The 21,240-nt window shown below is 32.5% G+C and overlaps 1 protein-coding gene across 1 annotated transcript in view; it reads left to right on the top strand.

Moving 5' to 3' along the window:
* Positions 1-275: 275 nt before the first annotated feature.
* LOC127735676 (ionotropic receptor 25a-like) overlaps positions 276-21,240 on the top strand; it is a 44,651-nt gene continuing 23,686 nt past the window's right edge. Inside the window, exons 1-7 of the mRNA XM_052245932.1 lie at positions 276-365; positions 822-938; positions 3,198-3,461; positions 9,519-9,691; positions 11,972-12,025; positions 14,594-14,749; positions 15,210-15,374. Coding sequence (XP_052101892.1) covers positions 293-365; positions 822-938; positions 3,198-3,461; positions 9,519-9,691; positions 11,972-12,025; positions 14,594-14,749; positions 15,210-15,374 — 1,002 coding nt within the window. The 5' untranslated portion in view covers positions 276-292. The remainder of the gene's footprint in view (positions 366-821; positions 939-3,197; positions 3,462-9,518; positions 9,692-11,971; positions 12,026-14,593; positions 14,750-15,209; positions 15,375-21,240) is intronic.

Genomic DNA, 21,240 nt, shown 5'->3' on the forward strand with positions numbered 1-21,240 from the left:
GTTACTAGTCGAATGTATGGAAGCGTATTTTGATGCATGATATTACAGAATAGAGAGTTGTCTATTGTCTCGTCCTTCTTGCATTTGGTAGGAAATTAGTAACTTTATCCTACATACTTTTATAATGAATATTTGATAGGTCATGAAATAAACAGCAAAACTACAAATACAAATTTTAATTTTCTGTATTGATTTATCAACTATTTTTCCATTTAGGTCGTCTACCTGACAATTAATTGATATTTCCAATTAACAATAAGGTAAGCCATCGATTACCAGACGAACAAACAAAATGGCGATTGATATTGTGTATCGGGGTTTTCTGCTTGTGTGTTTGTGTATAGGAGCTAGATCGCAGTTTTTTGGTAGGATTAAAATTTCATTTTTAAAATTTGTTCAAAGATTGGTACTCTATTATCTTTATAATGCAAAAATCTCATAGGTAACAAAAAAGTTGAATCTCCAGGAACGGGAGTTGAAAACGACGTGTCTTGTGATTTCGTTGTGGCAAACACAGACACTTGTCTCTGAAAAAAAATTGTTTACATATCTTAAAGATATTTTTGTCAGAGACAAGTGCCTGTGGTTGGAAAGGATGTCCATGGCGAACTATGACTAAAGGTATTTCGTCCTCCTCCGTGAAATGTGCCATTGTGCTATGGTTGCTTCACTGAGTTGTAGTGGCGTACATTAAAATTTTTTGAAATCGTAAGAAATTTTCACGGAGAGTGTCTTTACAATTAACCACGATATCTTATAGCCACGATTAATTTACTTATTATCACATTTATCCATTTATCCTTATTAATCCAATTTTGCAGTTGCTGTAGTAGAAGACGCAAAACTTAAGCAAAATAAGTTAATAGGAAGAACTTTAGAATGGGAAGGGAAGATAAAAGTAATCAAATCACATGACCAGAACCAAACTTTAGCTGAAGGTAAGATTTTTAATTTATAGAAATTATTGAAGATTAAACATGTTGTGATGTTACAACACTGCCCCAAGTTAATGGGGGCACCCGCAAACATTGTCGTGATTGTCGTTTGTTTATGTATATCATATTTTTTATCGTTTATTGTTATGCCCACGAGAACAAATTATTGGACCAATTGTTTGGCCCCTGTGCGTCCGTCCCACATCGGGTATGTGGGTTGGATCGCTAACTTCTACTGTTTTCAAGCAAACCAATTTATATTATGTAAGGTGTGATTTTAATATCAAAGATGCGCATATTGTCAGAATCTTTTATTTTCTTTAAATTTCCATAAAATTGTCATTTTATTGTTATATAAGGCATACATGGCTAGGGGAGGGTTGAGATCTCACAAAACATGTTTAACCCCCCCGCATTTTTGCGCCTGTCCCAAGTCAGGAGCCTCTGGCCTTTGTTACTCTTGTATGTTTTTAAAATTTTAGTTCATTTATATGTTTCGGAGTTTAGTGTGACGTCCATTTTCACTGAACTAGTACACATTTTTGTTTAGGGGCCAGCTGAAGCCCGCCTCCGGGTGTGGGATTTTATCGCTGTGTTGGTGGCCTTGGGCTGTTTTCTGCTCTTTGGGCGGGTTGTTGTCTCTTTGACACATTCCCCATTTCTATTCTCAATTTTATGGTAAACGCTTCATAGGACTAACTTCTACTACAGTTTCAAGCAAGAGCTATCATATTATGTAGGATGATAGTATATCATCTAAAGGTGTTCATTTGCTCTATGGATTTTCTTTTCTTTAGATTTTCAACAAATGTCGTGTTTTTTAACTTTTTTTAGCAATATGAGGCTTACAGAGTGTATTGTTTGTCTGGCTTACTCTTCCTACGGATTTCAAGCCAGAACTTTATTATTAAAGATGTTAGTATATATATAATTAAGTGTGCGTCTTGTCAGGATTTTTATTTTCTTTAAATTTTCCACAAATGATGGGTTGTTGAATTTTTTGGTCATATAAATGGATTAAATCACAATCATTGCGGATGCATCAAATGTGTCTGAAAAATCACGACCATCTCAAGTTGTCCTTCAACATCACTGTTACTAAAACCAACAGGGCATCATCTTTGCCTTGTTTTTTCACAATACACCAGACCGTTAGTTTTCTCGTTTGAATATTTGAACTTATATTTTTCATGTCGGGGCCTTTTATAGCTTGCTATGCGGTATGGTATGGGTTTTGTGCACTGTCAAAGGCCCTGAGGTGACCTATAGATTCTAACTTCTACGTCATTTGGTCTTTGATGGAAAGTTGTCTCATTGACAATCATACCATTTTTATATTTGACTGTTTTTCCCGCAGTGTAGTTCAGTTTGAAATATTACTTTTTGTATTAGCACTGCATAATTCTTTTGAATTCTTAACTATTCCTTTGGTTTCTATTGAGAACCGCGAGTAAATGTCTCTTTTGATTGCTATAGAGAACCGCGAGTAAATGTTTCTTCTGGTTGCTATAGGTGAGATCTACGAGTAAATTAGAGATTCTATCATTTATTGGATTCCTGTTTGAGTCCATTCCTGGTTTTTCATGATTTACATCATATACGATAAACTAACTTAAAACATATATAAAAAATATTTTAGGTCAACATTTCGGCTGCAATTTCAAGAATCGGGCCTTATCGATATGTATCCGCCGTCAAGAAGGGCTATTGTTTCTTCAGCAATATACTAACTCGTTACCCGGCAACCAGAAATTGATGCAATGAATTCTAAACGCGAAAATGCAACATTTTAAACATTGACTATTAAAACTCGAAAATATTAGCTCCTACCATGGAAGTAATATTGAATATTACTTCCATGCTCCTACTAACAGTCTTAAACATGACAAGGAATCACATTAATTATTCTAACTTTATTGTGTGTTGACAAGATTAATATTAAAAATGTCCATCAGGTAGACCCTAATGTCAGGGACATATTGATTAAACATCACTGGTGCTAACGGTATTAAAATGTCCTTGAGGTAGACCCTAAGGTCAAAGACATATATTCTAAACATCTCTGATTTGTTTGTGTCAGCCATTTTGATAAGTACGTTCAAGTTAAGCTTCCAAGAAACACATATATTTTATATTTGTTTTACTTGAGTTCTGAAAAGTCAATGATGAACATTTCTTTTACAAACGCATCACTGATTTAAGGTGTCTACCCACGACAAACAAAAACACCCAGAGCCTTATTGTATGTTTACTTTTTTTCAGTCTGCGAACAGCTAAAAACTGGAGCAAATGCAATTATCGACATGGCTGCCCCAAACGTGGGCTTATTGATACGATCATTTGCACGTACTGTTGGTCTGCCATATATTACTGTTGTGGACACTTCAACATTACAGTCAAAGGACTTTGACCCTGATCTGCACATAGGCGTGGAGCCGCCTGGGTCGACGATGTTTCGAGTCATACCAGACATTGTTAGATATGCGAATCTCACTAAGATTGCAATACTTTATGATCAGTCATTTGGTAAGTACTTTATGATCAGTTATCTGGTAAGTACTTGATGATCAGTCATTTTGTGAGTACTTTATGATAAGTCTTTTGGTAAGTATTAAAACTTTATGATCAATCATTTGGTAAGTATAATCACTTTCTAATCAGTTATTTGGTAATTATTAACACTTTATGTTCAATCATTTGGTAAGTACTTCATGATCAGTCATTTGGTAAGTACTTTATGATCAGTTATCTGGTAAGTACTTTATTATCAGTTATCTGGTAAGTACTTTATGATCAGTCAGTTGGTAAGTACTTTATGATCAGTCATTTGGTAAGTACTTTATGATCAGTCATTTGGTAAGTACTTTATGATCAGTCATTTGGTTAGTACTTTATGATCATTCATTTTGGTATTTACTTTATGATTAGTCATTTGGTAAGAATTTACACTTTATGTTCAATCATTTGGTAAGTACTTTATGATCAGTCATTTGGTAAGCACTTTATGATCAGTCATTTTGTAAGTATTAACACTTTATGATCAGTAACTTGGTAAGTATTAATACTTTATGATCATTTATCTGGTAAGTACTTCATGATCAGTTATTTGGTAAGTACTTTATGATCAGTCATTTGGTGAGTACTTTATAAACAGTCATTTGGTGATTACTTTATGATTAGTCATTTGGTAAGTATTAAAACTTTATGATCAGTCATTTGGTAAGTATAATCACTTTCTGATCAGTAATTTGGTTAGTATTAACACTTTATGTTCAATCATTTGGTAAGTACTTCATGGTCAGTCATTTGGTAAGTTCTTTATGGTCATTCATTTGGTAAGTCATTTATGATCAGTGATTTGGTAAGTACTTTCTGATCAGTCATCTGGTAAGTACTTTATGATCAGTCATTTGATGAGTACTTTATAAACAGTCATTTGGTGATTACTTTATGATTAGTCATTTGGTAAGTATTAAAACTTTATGATCAGTCATTTGGTAAGTATAATCACTTTCTGATCAGTAATTTGGTTAGTATTAACACTTTATGTTCAATCATTTGGTAAGTACTTCATGGTCAGTCATTTGGTAAGTACTTTATGGTCATTCATTTGGTAAGTCATTTATGATCAGTCATTTGGTAAGTACTTTCTGATCAGTCATCTGGTAAGTACTTTATGATCAGTCATCTGGTAAGTACTGTATGATCAGTCATCTGGTAAGTATTTTATGATCAGTGTCTGGTAAGTATTAATACTTTATGATCAGTCATTTGGTAAATACTTTATGATCAGTCATCTGGTAAGTGCTGTATGATCAGTGTCTGGTAAGTATTTTATGATCAGTCATTTGGTAAGAACTTTATGATCAGTCATTTGGTAAGTATTAAAACTTCATGATCAGTCATTTGGCAAGTAATTAACGATCAGTCATTTGGTAAGTATTGTCCCTTATTTTTCTTTATCGTGCTGTTCTTGCTGTGTCAATCAAATCTGTTTGATCTAACAGACGTGTCACTTTACGAAACATCTGTGTTAACATTGAATCATTTTAAACAACACGATGGATGCCACTTGTAGGAGTAGGAAAGGCTTATCGTTCCAAAGCACTTGATTGCTATTATCTTAGTTTTATCTTGCTTTTCCAATTGAGTTCACCGGAAAATAGAACACGAAACACCGGGGGAGGGGGGGTATGGAATCTTTAATTTTCTGTTAAGTTTTTTTAAATGTTGTTTGTCTATCCTTCATCGACTTGTGATTCATCATTGCCCATCTGATTTGTAAATGTTTTTTTTTTCAAATGTCAAGTAAGCATTTGTTGTTTCTTTTTCTTTTTTTTTTTATCAAAGAAGCTTTTAAAAACATTTTTCTGATAAAAAGACTAACAAATAATTTTTTCAAATGAATGATACGGATTAAAACTGAGTTATCTTTATTCTCGTTACCGTAGACATCTTTTATCATCTACGTCGTGTATAAAAAAAACTAATTCAGCAAAAAAATAAGATAAGTCACCGAGACCCGAGCTGGACTAGTATAACAATAATTCAATTTAACAAAAGCTGCATTGCATATCCACCATGATTAAGTATTGAAAGATCCTTCAATGGTTTCACTCAGTGAAAATTTATCTAACCAGTCCTAACTAAGTCCTGTAAGATTAAACACACTAAAGTGATCATTTCACAACTGTCATGACGTACGCGTTAAAGTCACGTTGACCTTTTCACAAAAAATAAGCAAATTTTCATAATCTTAAAATGCATTAACAAACATAGTTAAGATAAACGAAACAATCGCAACATTATTGGTTTTGCTTGTTTTAGGCTAATCTATTCGCAATGTTCTAACAAGTACATTTACTGTTTTTGGTAAACTGGACTATGCATATTTACTTTTCTTATAATGAGCTAGTTATTTTCGTGTTTTCAAACACATTAAATATCCCCGATCAATCGACAAGTACCACTATTCTAACACAGTTATATTCAAAGTTATTAGTACAAGTACCACAGTCGTCTTTGTCGATATTAGGAGGGTTTGGGTTAGTTTAACAGAATAGAAAAAAATTGATATTAGGAGGGTTTGGATTGGTTTAACAGAATAGAAAAAAATAGGCCAACAAAAATAAAGGAAAGAGAACAATGGGGTGTTGATGTGTAAAGAACAGAGAATAATGGGCAAATAATATAAAGAATAGAGAAAAAATGGCGTAAAGATTAAAGAATGCAGAATTGAGGAACCCCCATCCAGACTCATATGAATTAAGCTAACATTTTGTACGATCTAAATAAATGATGATTTGATTTGAATTCATTTTTAACCTTTTAACTTTATTTCGATACAAAACATTTTGTAAACAATTTGATAATTATTTTTTATTTTTTCAAATGGTTAAGCTAAGTCAAATTATAGTAGCATATGATTTCGATTTAGGAGACGTGTCATTGTGTAATCGACTCTTTCTGAAGTGTTCAACTCGAACAGACGCCTTCAAACGTCCAAGAATGTTTGAATATATATATATATATATATTTATAGGCATTTTGTAAAATGACTGAATTTTCAGGCAATTCATAAAATGCCTAACCTTGACAGGCATTATATAAAATGACTAAAAATACCTAGTCATTTTGTAAAATGACTGAAATTTTGAAACAAAATTCAACAAATTGCCTGTTCACTTTCAGGCAATTTGTAGAAAAATGATATCATTGAGATGCATATGACAAAAAGTGGACAAAAACACAACATCTTGCAAAGAAAATAACTAATGGTTTCAGTATAATTAATTTATTCTTCAAAAACCAGCTGGGAAAGTTTGTATGTCATATGATATGTTCTTTTTAGTGAAACTACGTTAAGTATGTACTCACTCTGTATTTCATATATTAAAGTTATGATTACTTTGTCAAAATAGCAGAAGGACAACTTGTTCTTTCAATAGAACAAACTTTACAAACGAATTTTTAGATTTTTTTGGAAAAATCCAGATTCAAAACAGTGAAGTGAAACATATGAAGCAGAGAAAAAGAAGTTTGTTTTAATTGAGTAATTTTCAGTAGCAAATAATTCATGCATTTTTAAGACGAGAACAATTTGGTTATAATTAATATGTGTTATTTCTGCAGTGGATTGACATCCAAACAAATTCCCCTCTATAGCATGGGGTTCGCCATAAAAGGCCGTGTTTGGTTGTGAGGTAAAGATATGAGTATCTTCATCTTCGATCAATCTGTTGGTATCTGTTGTGTCGATACTTGTGGTGTTTTTGTATCGTCTTGTGTTTTGATAACTGGACCTTAAATATAATGGACACAAATTTAGGCTAGATCTTTATTGTACGATATCAAGTTGCCAAGGGAAGTTTTATTATCAAAATTTATCTCTTAAAACGTTTTCCTCACGTGGCCACGCCAGGATCAACCTGAGATTAATTGCCCAATCAAAAGTTTTTTTTTCCAAAATTAACAACTAATTTGAGTTACTCCTCCCTTGAACTATTTGACAGTAGAAGATATTTTTTTATAAGGGACGCTATCTCTATTGATAATGATGTATTGTCTAAAACGTGCCCCTTTTTCATAATTACTTAAGCTTAATTCATTTCGGGGGGGGGGAGGGATTAACATGTCCCACTCTTTTTGATAAGTTTTTATAAAATTTCCTGTTACATAATATTGTGTTGTACTTTATTCAAATTTTTATAGATCAGACACCTGCCATTTCTATAAATCCTTTTTAATTTTCAAAGAAAAATATAATTGAACTTATAACTTCTCAAACCAATTCAACTTTGTTTCACGAAGATATGAACATTTCTATTTTAAATTACTATTCTAACTTTCTTTGTAAATTTGACAATTCTTTACTTTGTTTTATTTCAATACATTCATTTATAAATATTCTTATATTTTATTTTTGAGCGAATATTTATTACGTCACAACTACCTCAAAGGAATTCCTGGGTCTTTTCAATCTGACGAATTAATGAGACAGTATTTAAATGTGGTTAAAATCTCGAAAATGGACCAAGAAGAGACAAATAATGGTGCATTGACAGAGTAAGCGTCTCCTGCTATAGATGCACCACCCGTCGTGGGCAGATCTGCTTCAGTCCGTTAAACGATATAATCCAAGAGATACAAGTCAAACTAATCATGATAATGTACTTTGAATCTTTTGGGAACGTATGAAAAAGAAGATATTCATTTGTGACGTGTGTGCTTATTGCGAAACCCAATAAATAACAAATAATTGCCGAGTTTTCTGCTTGAGTGAATTTGGAATAATTCAGTAAAATTTATTTTTGATAATTAAAACTCCTAAAATGCAAGCTTTAACATTCAGTAATTATCAAAGCTTTCAATCGTTTTTTTTAACATTTCATTCTATAAAAAAATCTGGCATTTTGTAAAATGCCTTTCAATTTTTCCAGGCATTTTGTAAAATACCTAGAAAAATTAGTCATTATGTAAAATGCCTGAATCTTGTAGGTATTTTGGAAAATGTTGTTTGTGCTGTATTTAGACCCCTCTACCAAGAAATTTGCTTTGCAAGCACACGTATAAAAATTGCGGTTTTTATCCAACGCAATCATAGGTTTGAACGTTGTTTTCAATTTAGACTTGTTCATATATATATATATATATATATAATATATATATAGAGAGAGAGAGAGAGAGAGAGAGAGAGAGAGAGAGAGAGAGAAGAGAAATGGTGTACTTATTTTGTGTTATGAACTCTTCCTACAGTTTGCAATACAGAAGCACCTTTAGATTGAGTATGTGTATTTAAAACGATACACCAAACTTTTGGAAAGAAGTTTTAAAGGATTTTCATGATTTTGAAACTTGGTAAATTTTCTGAAACATTCTTGATGCTCGTTAGGTGTTATCAACTCTTCCTCCTTTAACAGACCCTGAGTTTATAGAATCTTTGTATAATGTACACATTGAAAATGTGCATCTCATTGTGCACACATTTTCCTGATGTCATAACTTAATCAGTATTAAGCAGCATAGTCGTGTGTCGCTCATGAAATTTGACGACTTGGTATGTTTAAGGGCATACGATACAGTTTTCAATCGACGGTGAATTTTTGACGAAAATTTGCATACAAGCTTTTTTTCACCTGCTCAATTCAAATATGTAATAAAAATATACCTTCATGTGCTATACTTTAAGAGATACAGCGGGTCGAAATTTTATACATTTACTGAAAATTTTGATTTTTTTGACATTTCTATCCTTTAGACAGATCCCAACTTTTTGTTTCAAAAGATAAACACATAGTATTGGAGAGTGGCCTTTGTTCAAAATGTTCATATATCCAAGCGAGCGACACAGACACAGAGCCTCTAGTTTAAGTTTCTACCAGCAGTGCGAGTCATAGAAACACAAAATGTATTGGGTGAAGTTTATTTATATCTAAAACTAAAAATTTGTTCAATTGAAGTGGTTTAAATATTATGAACGAACTATTATGACAAATTGATAAATATTGGGATGAGCATAATGACCTCCAAATATGAATTATCAGATAAAAACTAAACGCCTTATTCATTTTATTTTACTTTAAGATCTTCATACCATAGCCAAGAGAATTTTAACTGGTGTTCCAGCACAGCACTTATACCAGGAAATTGCCATAGGAGAGGGTCTTGCCGAACAGATGAAAAAGCTGAAAGATATAGGGACAAAAATTTTCATTCTTGTTAGTGATAAGAACAGTGCAGAGAGTGTTTTAGGCGAGGTAGTTGCCTGTTTTGTTCTTTTATATCAATATTTAAATCCACGAAAGCTGTAGACTATTACATTCTTAACTTTTTCCTTTACCGAATCATGTTAGAAATTAAAGCGTAAACATATCGTACTTTTGGCTCACATGACCAAAAGTAATCGCACAGTGCTATTTCATACCCATTATTTTTTTTCAAAACCTTTTCCTCAATGCTCAATATGAGCTAAACATTCCCACCCTCTAAGCCACAGTCACATTCATGATATCGAAATCAATGTAATATACGATAATCCTGCAAACAAAATAACAAAAAAAAGACAATGATGAATATTTTCTCTGCAATATGGGGCAATTTGTTTTAGATTTGGTTCATTATTGGCTGCTTCCAAATATGGTGGAAAATCGATCCATGATAACTATACTGCTATATCGTATTGCCATAAGAAATTTTGTAAAAACGTCTGATAGATTTTACTTACTTGTACATCACTTAAAATAGTTTTTCGAGAACGTTCTTAATTCTTCATATAATTTTCTCTCAAATTTTTATCTTATGACCATGACAAAATTTAAGTTGGCCACCATAACATAAAAGAGTTTTACATATGACCTTATTGAAAAATATATTCTGAAATCGTATCTAAAAGTACTCCGCCCCTCGAAATAACATCGGATAAAAATCATAATTTAAAAAATTGTAATGTATTTGGTACTCCTAATGACCCACAAATATTGACATTATTGGGTCACATATTGGTGTCGGGTGTTATAAATAAGACAACAGTAAGCGACAACCAACACAGCTCAGTAGTCAGTTCTTCAATATGCACGTTATTTTTTAATGTACTTTCTTAAAATGCCCGCTGATAAATAAAGAAATGATTAAGAAACTTGGGTGTGTCACAGCCTCATGCAAGGTTGACCTTAAATGATTTGGCTGTTATCTTCATATCTCTTTTTGTTATATAGCTCATCTCCATGCAAGGTTGACCTTAAATGATTTGGCTGTTATCTTTACACCCATTTTGATTATATAGCTCCTCTCCATGCAAGGTTGACTTTAAATGATTTGGCTATTATCTTCATACCCCTTTTGGTTATATAGCTCCTCTCCATGTAAGATTGACCTTAAATGATTTGGCTATTATATTCATACCCTTTTTGGTCACATAGCTCCTCTCCATGTAAGGTTGACCTTAAATGATTTGGCTATTATCTTCATTCCCCTTTTGGTTATATAGCGCTTCTCCATGCAAGGTTGACCTTAAATGATTTGGCTATTATCTTCATACCCCTTTTGGTCACATAGCTCCTCTCCATGCAAGGTTGACCTTAAATGATTTGGCTATTATCTTAATACCCCTTTTGGTCACATAGCTCCTCTCCGTGTAAGGTTGACCTTAAATAATTTGGCTATTACCTTCATATCCCTTTTGGTCACATAGCTCCTCCCATACCCCTTTTGGTCACATAGCTCCTCTCCATGCAAGGCTGACCTTAAATGATTTGGCTATTACCTTCATACCCCTTTTGGTCACATAGCTCCTCTCCATATAAGGTTGACCTTAAATGATTTGGCTATTATCTTCATTCCCTTTTTGGTTACATAGCTCTTCTCCATGTAAGGTTGATCTTAAATGATTTGGCTATTATCTTCATACCCCTTTTGGTTATATAGCGCCTCTCGTATTCAAGTATTTATGCACCCTTGGCTTTTTATACCCTCGCTTTAAAAAAGTGGGGGTATACTGTTTTACCTCTGTCTGTCCGTCCGTCCGTCCCATGAATATTTTTCGTCGCATCTTTCTCAGGAACTACATCATAAGGATTTCTGAAATTTGGTTTCAGGGTTTATATAAGTCAGCTATACCGTGTGATGCGTTTTCAGATTCATCACTCAACAACTTCCTGTTTACCGAACACTTACATATTTATACACTATTAAAATTATCCAGTTGCGGCGGCGGTATCATCAGTGAGCAGTAGCTCGCAGTTTCACTTGTTTGTTTTTTGTTTGATCATAACAACTGAAGGTAAATCCAAAAAGCGCATCAAACGCACAAAAGAGGTAGGACCGATTTGCCCTGTACTTGTTTCGCTCACAGGTTTAAAATTCAAAGGTATCAATCCTACCGGAAATAACATATTAAGAGTCTACATCATAAACTTTAAATATTTTGCCACAATTTTACATAGTTGCATTAAATCAAAATACAATTCATCAGCATCGTTTGTTCACAATTTGTATATGCAACGAACGTTGCATTAAATAATGTCAACATTTTGTTTCAGGCAAGAAAGCAAGAACTTATGGATGAAGCTTACAACTGGTTTGTTATAACGAAGGTACTTTTATTTAAACAGATGATGCAATTGAGATCATCCCCCATAACAGAGGATCAAAAATAGTTTACCTCTGCTTTCCCAATGTCAAAAGGTCAGTTTGCTATTTATTTTGAACTATCCTATTCATGCTATTGTTGGTGATATGCATCCTTGGATTATGCAGAGTATAGTACTTTAGATTTTTAAAAAATATTTGTTTTTCTACAAAACAGTGCGTAAATATGTCTTATTATTTTTATTTTATTTTAATGTTTGGTTGCTATCTCACTGAGATATACCCAAGAACTTCATTTATTCTTGTTTAACGCTCTAATCAACATTACCCCCTCCAATACTTTCTCCAAGAAATTGGAGGGAACACGATTATAATTAGAAAATGTGTGAATAGAAACAGAGTGATTACATTATATATTAGTTCGGTAGGTTTGTTATTTTACTTTTTATAACAGACTAGCTTATAACCCTGGTCTGAATAAACATGATCAATATAACTATAAGTATGGTCAATTTCTCTTGTAGTTATTTCATTCGTAGGTAACTAGAATGAAAAGAATCGGTATAACCTTCTTTTTTTAATACAAATGCAACTATTTTACATTTAGCCATAAAATCCGCTAAACATATCTGCTATATATGAGACCTTGTTTGTCCTTGTTGTTTTATTTGTTGTTGTTTTTTTTTTTGTTAAACTAGGCTGGATGGAAAACTAAACTTGCTTAAATATTACAATAACGAGTAAACAAATGACCAAATGATGTGCTGGCGTTATTATTTAATTATTTAGAAAATTTTCAATACATTTTTACATTATTGATTCATGTTAAATCTAATACAAATTATTTAAAGAGGGATAACTTTAAACAAATTTTATTGCAATTGAGAATGGAAATGGGGAATATGTCAAAGAGACAACAACCCGACCAAAGAGCAGATAACAGCCGAAGGCCACCAACGGGTCTTCAAAACAGCGAGAAAATCCCGCACCCTGAGGTGGTCCTCACCTGGCCCCTAAATAAAAATGTGTACTAGTTCAGTGAAAATTGACGTCATACTAAACTCCAAAACATATAAATGAACTAAAATTAAAAAAAACATACAAGACTAACAAAGGCCAGAGGATCCTGACTTGGGACAGGCGCAAAAATGCGGCGGGGTTAAACATGTTTTGTGAGATCTCAACCCTCCCCCTATACCTCTAGCCAATGTAGAATAAAGAAACGCACAACAATACGCACAGTAAAACTCAGTTTAAAAGAAGCCCAAGTCCGATGTCAGAATAGGTAACAAAAGAAACTAATCAAAATGGCAATGATGCTTAAATTAACAAAGGACTACTAGCAGTTACTGACATGCCAGCTCAAGACCTCAATTAAACTGATTGAAAGATTATGTCTTCATCATATGAAAATCAAGTACAATCCCTCCCGTTAGGGGTTTAGTATCATACCATAATAAAATATATGAGAAGAACATAACCCGTATCATGCCAACAACTGGTTTTAGAATAAATGTGTTATTTCCGATGCAAAGACCCTATGAGTGAATCAATATTAATACCAAAATATGCAATTCTTAATGACCTGACAACAGTATCGTAACTATATCCCTTCCGAGTAAGTCTGTTTAAAGGTTTGGTTACCTTTTGAGGTAAAATCCGACATTTTTGTGCTTTGTAAAGAATATTACCATAAAAGATTGGATGTGAAATACCTGAACGTATAAGATGTTTGCATGTTGATTTATATTTACAAATGATGTCCTTTTACCGATGATAAAATTTAGTAAATGTTTTGACTAGTTTGTGATATCGAAAACCAAGGTGTAATAATTTTTCAGTAATACAGAGATTTCTTTCGTTAAAATCAAATACGTTGTTACATACACGAGCGAACCGAACAAGTTGAGATATATAAACACCATAAGATGGTGACTAGGGAACGTCACCATCTAAAAATGGATAATTAACAATAGGAAATGAAAAATCATCTCTTTTATCATAAATTTTGGTATTCATCTTACCATGGTCTTTAGTAACTTACTATTTTTTTGGGGTATTATTTCTACGTTCTTTGCAGTCACAAAAAAAGAGGAAAGCAAACATTTTTTTTAACCATGTGTGGTGACGGGATCAAGAGAGGCGCCCATAAAATTAGCATAAAAATGAATTCAAAGGTTTTTCATAAAATATGAAAAATATTCGTGGATTCAGTTATTTTCGTGGGTACCAATATTCATGGATTAAGGCAAAATTCTATTTCCGTGGATACATGATTTCGTGAATTTGACAAATTCTAGTCTATAAAAACTGGTATTTTTGTTGAAGATTGAAATTCGTGGTTGTTCAACTTTACCCACAAAATCCATAAAAATTAGTAACCTACGAATATTGATCAATCTAATTAAAATATAGAACTCGGATTTCGTTATACTACATACTCGTAAATCCGAGTTCTATATTTTAATTAGATTGGAGTATTGTCAGATAAGTTCACAATATTTGTATCAGGCAAATGAATGACGTTATATTATGTAAATTAAATATGCTATTCTACCGTTTATGTTTATCAGGGACATGAATTATGCTCGAAGTGTAGATCAGGGAAGTCGGAGTCTGTTATACATATCAACGGTAACGAATCATACAACTACACGTCAAGGGATGCTTATTTAGACTTTGTCAAAATACAACTCAGAGAAAACTTTTTCACCATATACGGATTCAATGTAAGTAGCTTGCATGTTACTTTTGTATTAAAGCTGGTAATTTACTTTTGTATAATAACCGGTATGTTACTTTTGAATCAATGAAGTACATTGGGATTATTTTTGGTTAAGAAGATTACTTACATGTCCATCAAAATTATATGCTCCTGTTATGATTAATAATTAAAAAAATTAGCATATATTATTGTTGTATTTTACATTCCCTTTTTATTAAAGTTTTAGATGTTTTTTCTACCTTAGTTCTTTATAAAGACAAATTTTATTTCATTAAAATATTTTAGTAAATGATAAATGGCTCTTTTTGTGTTTGCTTGTATTAAAAATCAGCAAACAAACAGTGATTTAGCTATCAAACAATTCAAATTCGTGATTGCATGTCTATGATACAACCGCCTAAAGTTTCTGTTCTTATGTACCATTAAGATAAATTTGAACAATCAAAGAGGGTTTTCTGTTATAGATCGACGCAGCTTTTATGTATGATTTGCGAATGATTCTGGACGATGTATCAGATCGTTTCATAAACGCTACACCAGTCATCATCCCTGATTGCAATACAGTTTCTCTTGTAAGGAACCAATCGCGAGTCGACGAATCAAAGAAAATCGTGGAACCTTTCAAAACGGTAAAATTTATATTTGCTCATCATTTTTCTTGTACTTAGACAAAAGAAAATGATTGTCAAATTGTGACAAATGTTTTTGTAATAGTTCTATAACGGTATCATTGTGATACCAGATATACTTATCACCATGCCACGTGATTGTCAATTACACAGTCAAAGAAAACAATGTTAGACAGATCGCAATAATGTCTTGTCATTTTAGAAAAAAATAGTGTTTGCAAAGTTTGTTCCTTGTAGAACTGTTGATTGCTTCTATTATGATTACTACTAGTCCTTTAAAAAATATGTATGATTGGTGTATTTCACATTTCCTATTTACAATAATTGAAGATTTTTTACTACCTTGGTTTTTACCAATGCAATTCTCATATATATATTCAGCGTTGTTGTCTATTTAAAAGGAGGACAAACTGATTCTGAATGTTCTAGACATACATCTGAATTTAAGTGATTTGTTGGGCAAAGTTTCATAAAATGTGGCTGTCTTTTGTAAGTGTCTGACCAGATGTCTGTTTACTAAATTCTGTTAGTCACGAATATAACACATGTTGCCAAATCATAAAGAACTAAGCATTTTTTAGCAAATGATTTGTTATTTAAAATCAATCGTCCAATAAGCAATATAGTCAACAAGAATAAGAAAGAAAAAAATTTCAATTAGGTAAAAAGGAAAACCTTTTGGACTACTTAAGTGCCAGTCTGTCTAAGGATTAGGCAGTGACCAAAACATGAATGTCTCACATTTTAGAATACAAAAGTGAGGGAAATGTTAACGTTGTGTTAAAAGGATGACAACGTTTGTTTTTAAAACTCTTATCTTTTGTAAGTATCTGATCAGATGTCTTGTGTGAATCATAATGACTCAGAAATATATGTTGTTATCAGTTAGTTATATTGTTGACATTCATAAAGATCATTATTATGCCTCTTGAACATTGAACAGTATTTTTAATTCCTAAGATCTTTTAAAAGTGTATTAATTCTGGTATTACATTTTTAGCTCGCCTTTCCGAAGGAAATGTGAGCTTTTGCCATCACTTGGCGCCCGTCGTCGCCCGTCGTCGTCCGTCGTCGTCCGTCGTCCGTCCGGTGTAAACTATTTCAAACATCTTCTCCTCTGAAACTACTTCAATTCCAACCAAACTTAAGCGGAATGATCCTTATAGTATCTAGAATAAACTTTGTGTTTTATTTTCTGTTTCGTCAAAAAAACATGGCCGCCATGGCTAAAAATAGAACATAGGGGTAAAATGCAGTTTTTGGCTTATATCTCAAAAACTAAATCATTTAGAGCAAATCTGACATATGGTGAAAGTGTTCATTAGGTGAAGTTCTATCAGCCCTGAAATTTTCAGATGAATCTAATAACCCATTGTTGGGTTGCTGCCACTAAATTGGTAATTTTAAGGAAATTTTGCAGTTTTTGGTTATTATCTTGAATATTTTTATAGATAAAGATAAACTGTAAACAGAACAATGTTCAGCAAAATAAGATCTACAAATTAATTTAATGACCAAAATTGTCAATTGACCCCTTAAGGAGTTATTGCCCTTTAAGGACAATTTTAGCCAATTTGTTTGTCATGTTTTCTAACTTTAAAAAATCTTCTTCTCTGAAACTACTGAACAAAATTAAACCAAACTTAAGCTGAATGATTCCTAGGATATCTCAAATAAATTTTGTGTTTTATTTTTTGTTTCCTTAGAAAACATGGCCGCCATGGCTAAAAATAGAACATAGGGTAAAATGCAGTTTTTTACTTTTATCTCAAAAACTCTAGCATTTAGAGCAAATCAGACAAGAAGTTAAAGTATTCATTAGGTCAAGGTCTACCTGCCCTGAAATTATGAGCCAAATCCGGTATCTGATTTTTAGGTTATTGTTCCTGAATTGATGATGTTAAGGAAATTTTGCAGTTTTCGGTTATTATCTTGAATATTTTTATAGATAAAGATAAACTGTAAACAGCAAAAATGTTCAGCAAAGTAAGATCTGCAAGTAAGTTTTTATATGACCAAAATTGTCAATTGACCCATTAAGAAGTTATTGCCCTTTAAGAACAATTTTACCCAATTCGTTTATCATGTTTTCTAACTTTAAAAAATCTTCTCCTCTAAAACTACTGAATCAATTCCAACTAAACTTAAGCTGAATGATCCTGATAGTATCTAGAATAAATTAGTGTTTTATTTTCTGTTTCGTCAAAAAACATGGCCGCCATGGCTAAAAATAGAACATAGGGGTAAAATGCAGTTTTTTGCTTATATCTCTAAAACTAAAGCATTTAGAACAAATCAGACATGGTGTTAGAATGTTCATTAGGTCAAGTTCTATCAGGACTGAAATGTTCAGATGAATTTAACAACCCATTGGTGGGTTGCAACCACTAAATTGGTAATTTTAAGGAAATTTTGCAGTTTTTGGTTATTATCTTGAATATTATTATAGATAAAGATAAACTGTAAACAGCAAAAATGTTCAGCAAAATAAGATCTACAAATAAATTAAATAACCAAAATTGTCAATTGACCCCTTAAGGAGTTATTGCCCTTTAAGGACAATTTTAGCCAATTTGTTTGTCATGTTTTCTAACTTTAAAAAATCTTCTTCTCTGAAACTACTGAACCAAATTAAACCAAACTTAAGCTGAATGATTCTTAGGATATCTAGAATAAATTTTGTGTTTTATTTTCTGTTTCCTCAGAAAACATGGCCGCCATGGCTAAAAATAGAACATAGGGTAAAATGCAGTTTTTTACTTTTATCTCAAAAACTCTAGCATTTAGAGCAAATCAGACAAGAAGTTAAAGTATTCATTAGGTCAAGGTCTACCTGCCCTGAAATTATGAGCCAAATCCGGTATCTGATTTTAAGCTCACCTGGCCAAAAGGACCAAGTGAGCTTTTCTCATCACTTGGCGTCCGTCGTCCGTCGTCGTCGTCGTCGTCCGTCGTCGTCGTCCGTCGTCGTTAACTTTTACAAAAATCTTCTCCTCTGAAACTACTGGGCCAAATTTGACCAAACTTGGCCACAATCATCATTGGGGTATCTAGTTTAAAAAATGTGTCCGGTGATCCGGCCAATCAACCAAGATGGCCGCCATGGCTAAAAATAGAACATAGGGGTAAAATGTAGATTTTGGCTTATATCTCTGAAACCAAAGCATTTAGAGCAAATCTGACAGAGGGTAAAATTGTTTATCAGGTCTAGATCTATCTGCCCTAAAATTTTCAGATGAATCGGACAACCCGTTGTTGGGTTGCTGCCCCTGAATTGGTAATTTTAAGGAAATTTTGCCGTTTTTGGTTATTATCTTGAATATTATTACAGATAGAGATAAACTGTAAACAGCAATAATGTTCAGCAAAGTAAGATCTACAAATAAGTCAACTTGACTAAAATGGTCAGTTGACCCCTTAAGGAGTTATTGCCCTTTATAGTTAATTTTTAACCATTTTTCGTAAATTTTTGTAATCTTTTACAAAAATCTTCTCCTCTGAAACTACTAAGACAAATTTAACCAAACTTGTCCACAATCATCATTAGGGTATCTAGTTTAAAAAATGTGTCCGGTGACCCCGCCCGCGAACCAAGATGGCCGACATGGCTAAAAAATAGTAAATAGGGTAAAATGCAGTTTTTGGCTCACATCTCTGAAACCAAAGCATATAGAGCAAATCTGATGAGGATAAAATTGTTCATAAGGTCAAGATCTATCTGCCCTGGGTTGTTGGGTTGCTGCCCCTGTATTGGTAATTTTAAGAAAATTTTGCAGCTTTTGGTTATTATCTTGAATATTATTATAGATAGAGATAAACTGTAAACAGCAATAATGTACAGCAAAGTTAGATCTACAAATAAGTCAACATGACCAAAATTGTCAATTGACCCCTTAAGGAGTTATTGCCCTTTATAGTCAATTTTTAACCAATTTTCATAAATTTTGTAAATTTTTGTAAATTTTTACAAAATATTTTCCACTGTAACTACTGGGCCAAGTTCATTATAGATAGAGATAATGGTAAGGAGCAAGAATGTTCAGTAAAGTAAGATCTACAAACACATCACCATCACCAAAACACAATTTTGTCATGAATCCATCTGTGTCCTTTGTTTAATATGCACATAGACCAAGGTGAGCGACACAGGCTCTTTAGAGCCTCTAGTTAGGTTATTGTTCCTGAATTGATGATTTTAAGGAAATTTTGCAGTTTTCGGTTATTATCTTGAATATTTTTATAGATAAAGATAAACTGTAAACAGCAAAAATGATCAGCAAAGGAAGATCTACAAATAAGTTATTGTATGACCAAAATTGTCAATTGACCCCTTAAGGAGTTATTGCCCTTTAAAGACAATTTTTTCACAATTTGTTCATCTAGTTTGCTTACTTTAAAAAATATTCTCCTTTGAAACTGCTGAATCAATTTCAGCCAAACTTGGACTGAGTGAGTTTCAGAGTACATGAATCTAGTATAAATTTTGTATTTTATTTCCTTGTAGTCAAGAAACATAGCCACTATGGCTAAAATGGAACATAGGGGTAAAATGCATTTTTTTGCTTTTGAAGAAAATATGACAGATACAAAGAACATTTAAATGGCATTTTTTAGCCACTCATTAATATATTTTGAAAAGCAAAAATAATCATTGATGAAAGATTTAAGCAAAAATTATACAGGAGAGCGATTTAGGCTCTTGAGAGACTCTTGCGATGTCATTGTCACGTCTTTAAAATCTCATAACTGAGTTATATGAAAAGAAATGCACATTTATGTTTAGTTTAAACACATTTTATATGCAAAAAAAAACTCACAAAAAGGATTAAACACAAGTTAGACTAACTTAGATCGTCTTCTCCTTAAATACAATATTAGACAATAGAATTTCATAGCATGCAAATATCAAATTTATAATTACACAATATATAATCAAACATCTGTAATTTAAATGACATATTAAGAAACAGTATAGAAAAGGGGAAAGATAGGAATAAAAAAAAATATATATGCATGTGTGTGTGTGAGTGTGTGTGTGTGTGTGTGTGTGTGAATCACTACATTCAGCTTATACACATTATTAAACAAGGAACCTTTTGGTCTTTTTTATATAATTAAAATCATTTCTAAATATTTCTTCATTTTGCTCTTTTGTCAGATTTATACTACCAGATGTTAAAATCTCTAGATCCAACACATTTATGTTGCATTATATATGACCAAAAGTGATCAAAAGTCTTATCAGCTACAAAATATCAAACATCTTTGTATAAGACACTTTCTGACAAAATAGCTTTAGATGAGGTTATTGTTTAATGAGACGATTCATAGGACATTAGGCAATTTGGTAATTTTCTGTTAAATGAAAGAAGTTTGAAAGCTTAAAGTAAATAAGTAAGGGAAAATGTTATGGTTTGTGAGCTTCTTGAGCGATATAGTCTTTTCCGCTGATGCTTCGTAAATTGATCAATCATCAATCATTCAATCCATCAATTTAGTGGATGTTCTAGGATAATACTATCATGCGATTTTCGAATGGAATGGGCAAAAACAGTGGCATTACCCCACCTCCTTCCTTGTACTGTTATCTGACCAACTGTGCTACCACTAAGAAGTCTGATTTTTTAATATACAAGTACCAATAGAAACACAGCCCCTTCATTTTTTCATGTATAATATTTCATTTAATAAAAATTCAAACTCTTATCTTCTTAGAAAGTTAGTTAATCGTTCCTAGATTTTTGTCGGCTTCTTTGGATATGCCTACAGATCGATAACAGTAATTTTCAGATTTTAACAAATTCCTAATTCTTAACATTAAAAATAAAATTTACACTTTGTATGGCAAATTTTCACCAAGATGAAT

This window comes from Mytilus californianus, unplaced genomic scaffold, assembly GCF_021869535.1.
Source record: "Mytilus californianus isolate M0D057914Y unplaced genomic scaffold, xbMytCali1.0.p SCAF_3, whole genome shotgun sequence".
Classification (NCBI taxonomy): Eukaryota; Metazoa; Mollusca; class Bivalvia; order Mytilida; family Mytilidae; genus Mytilus; species Mytilus californianus.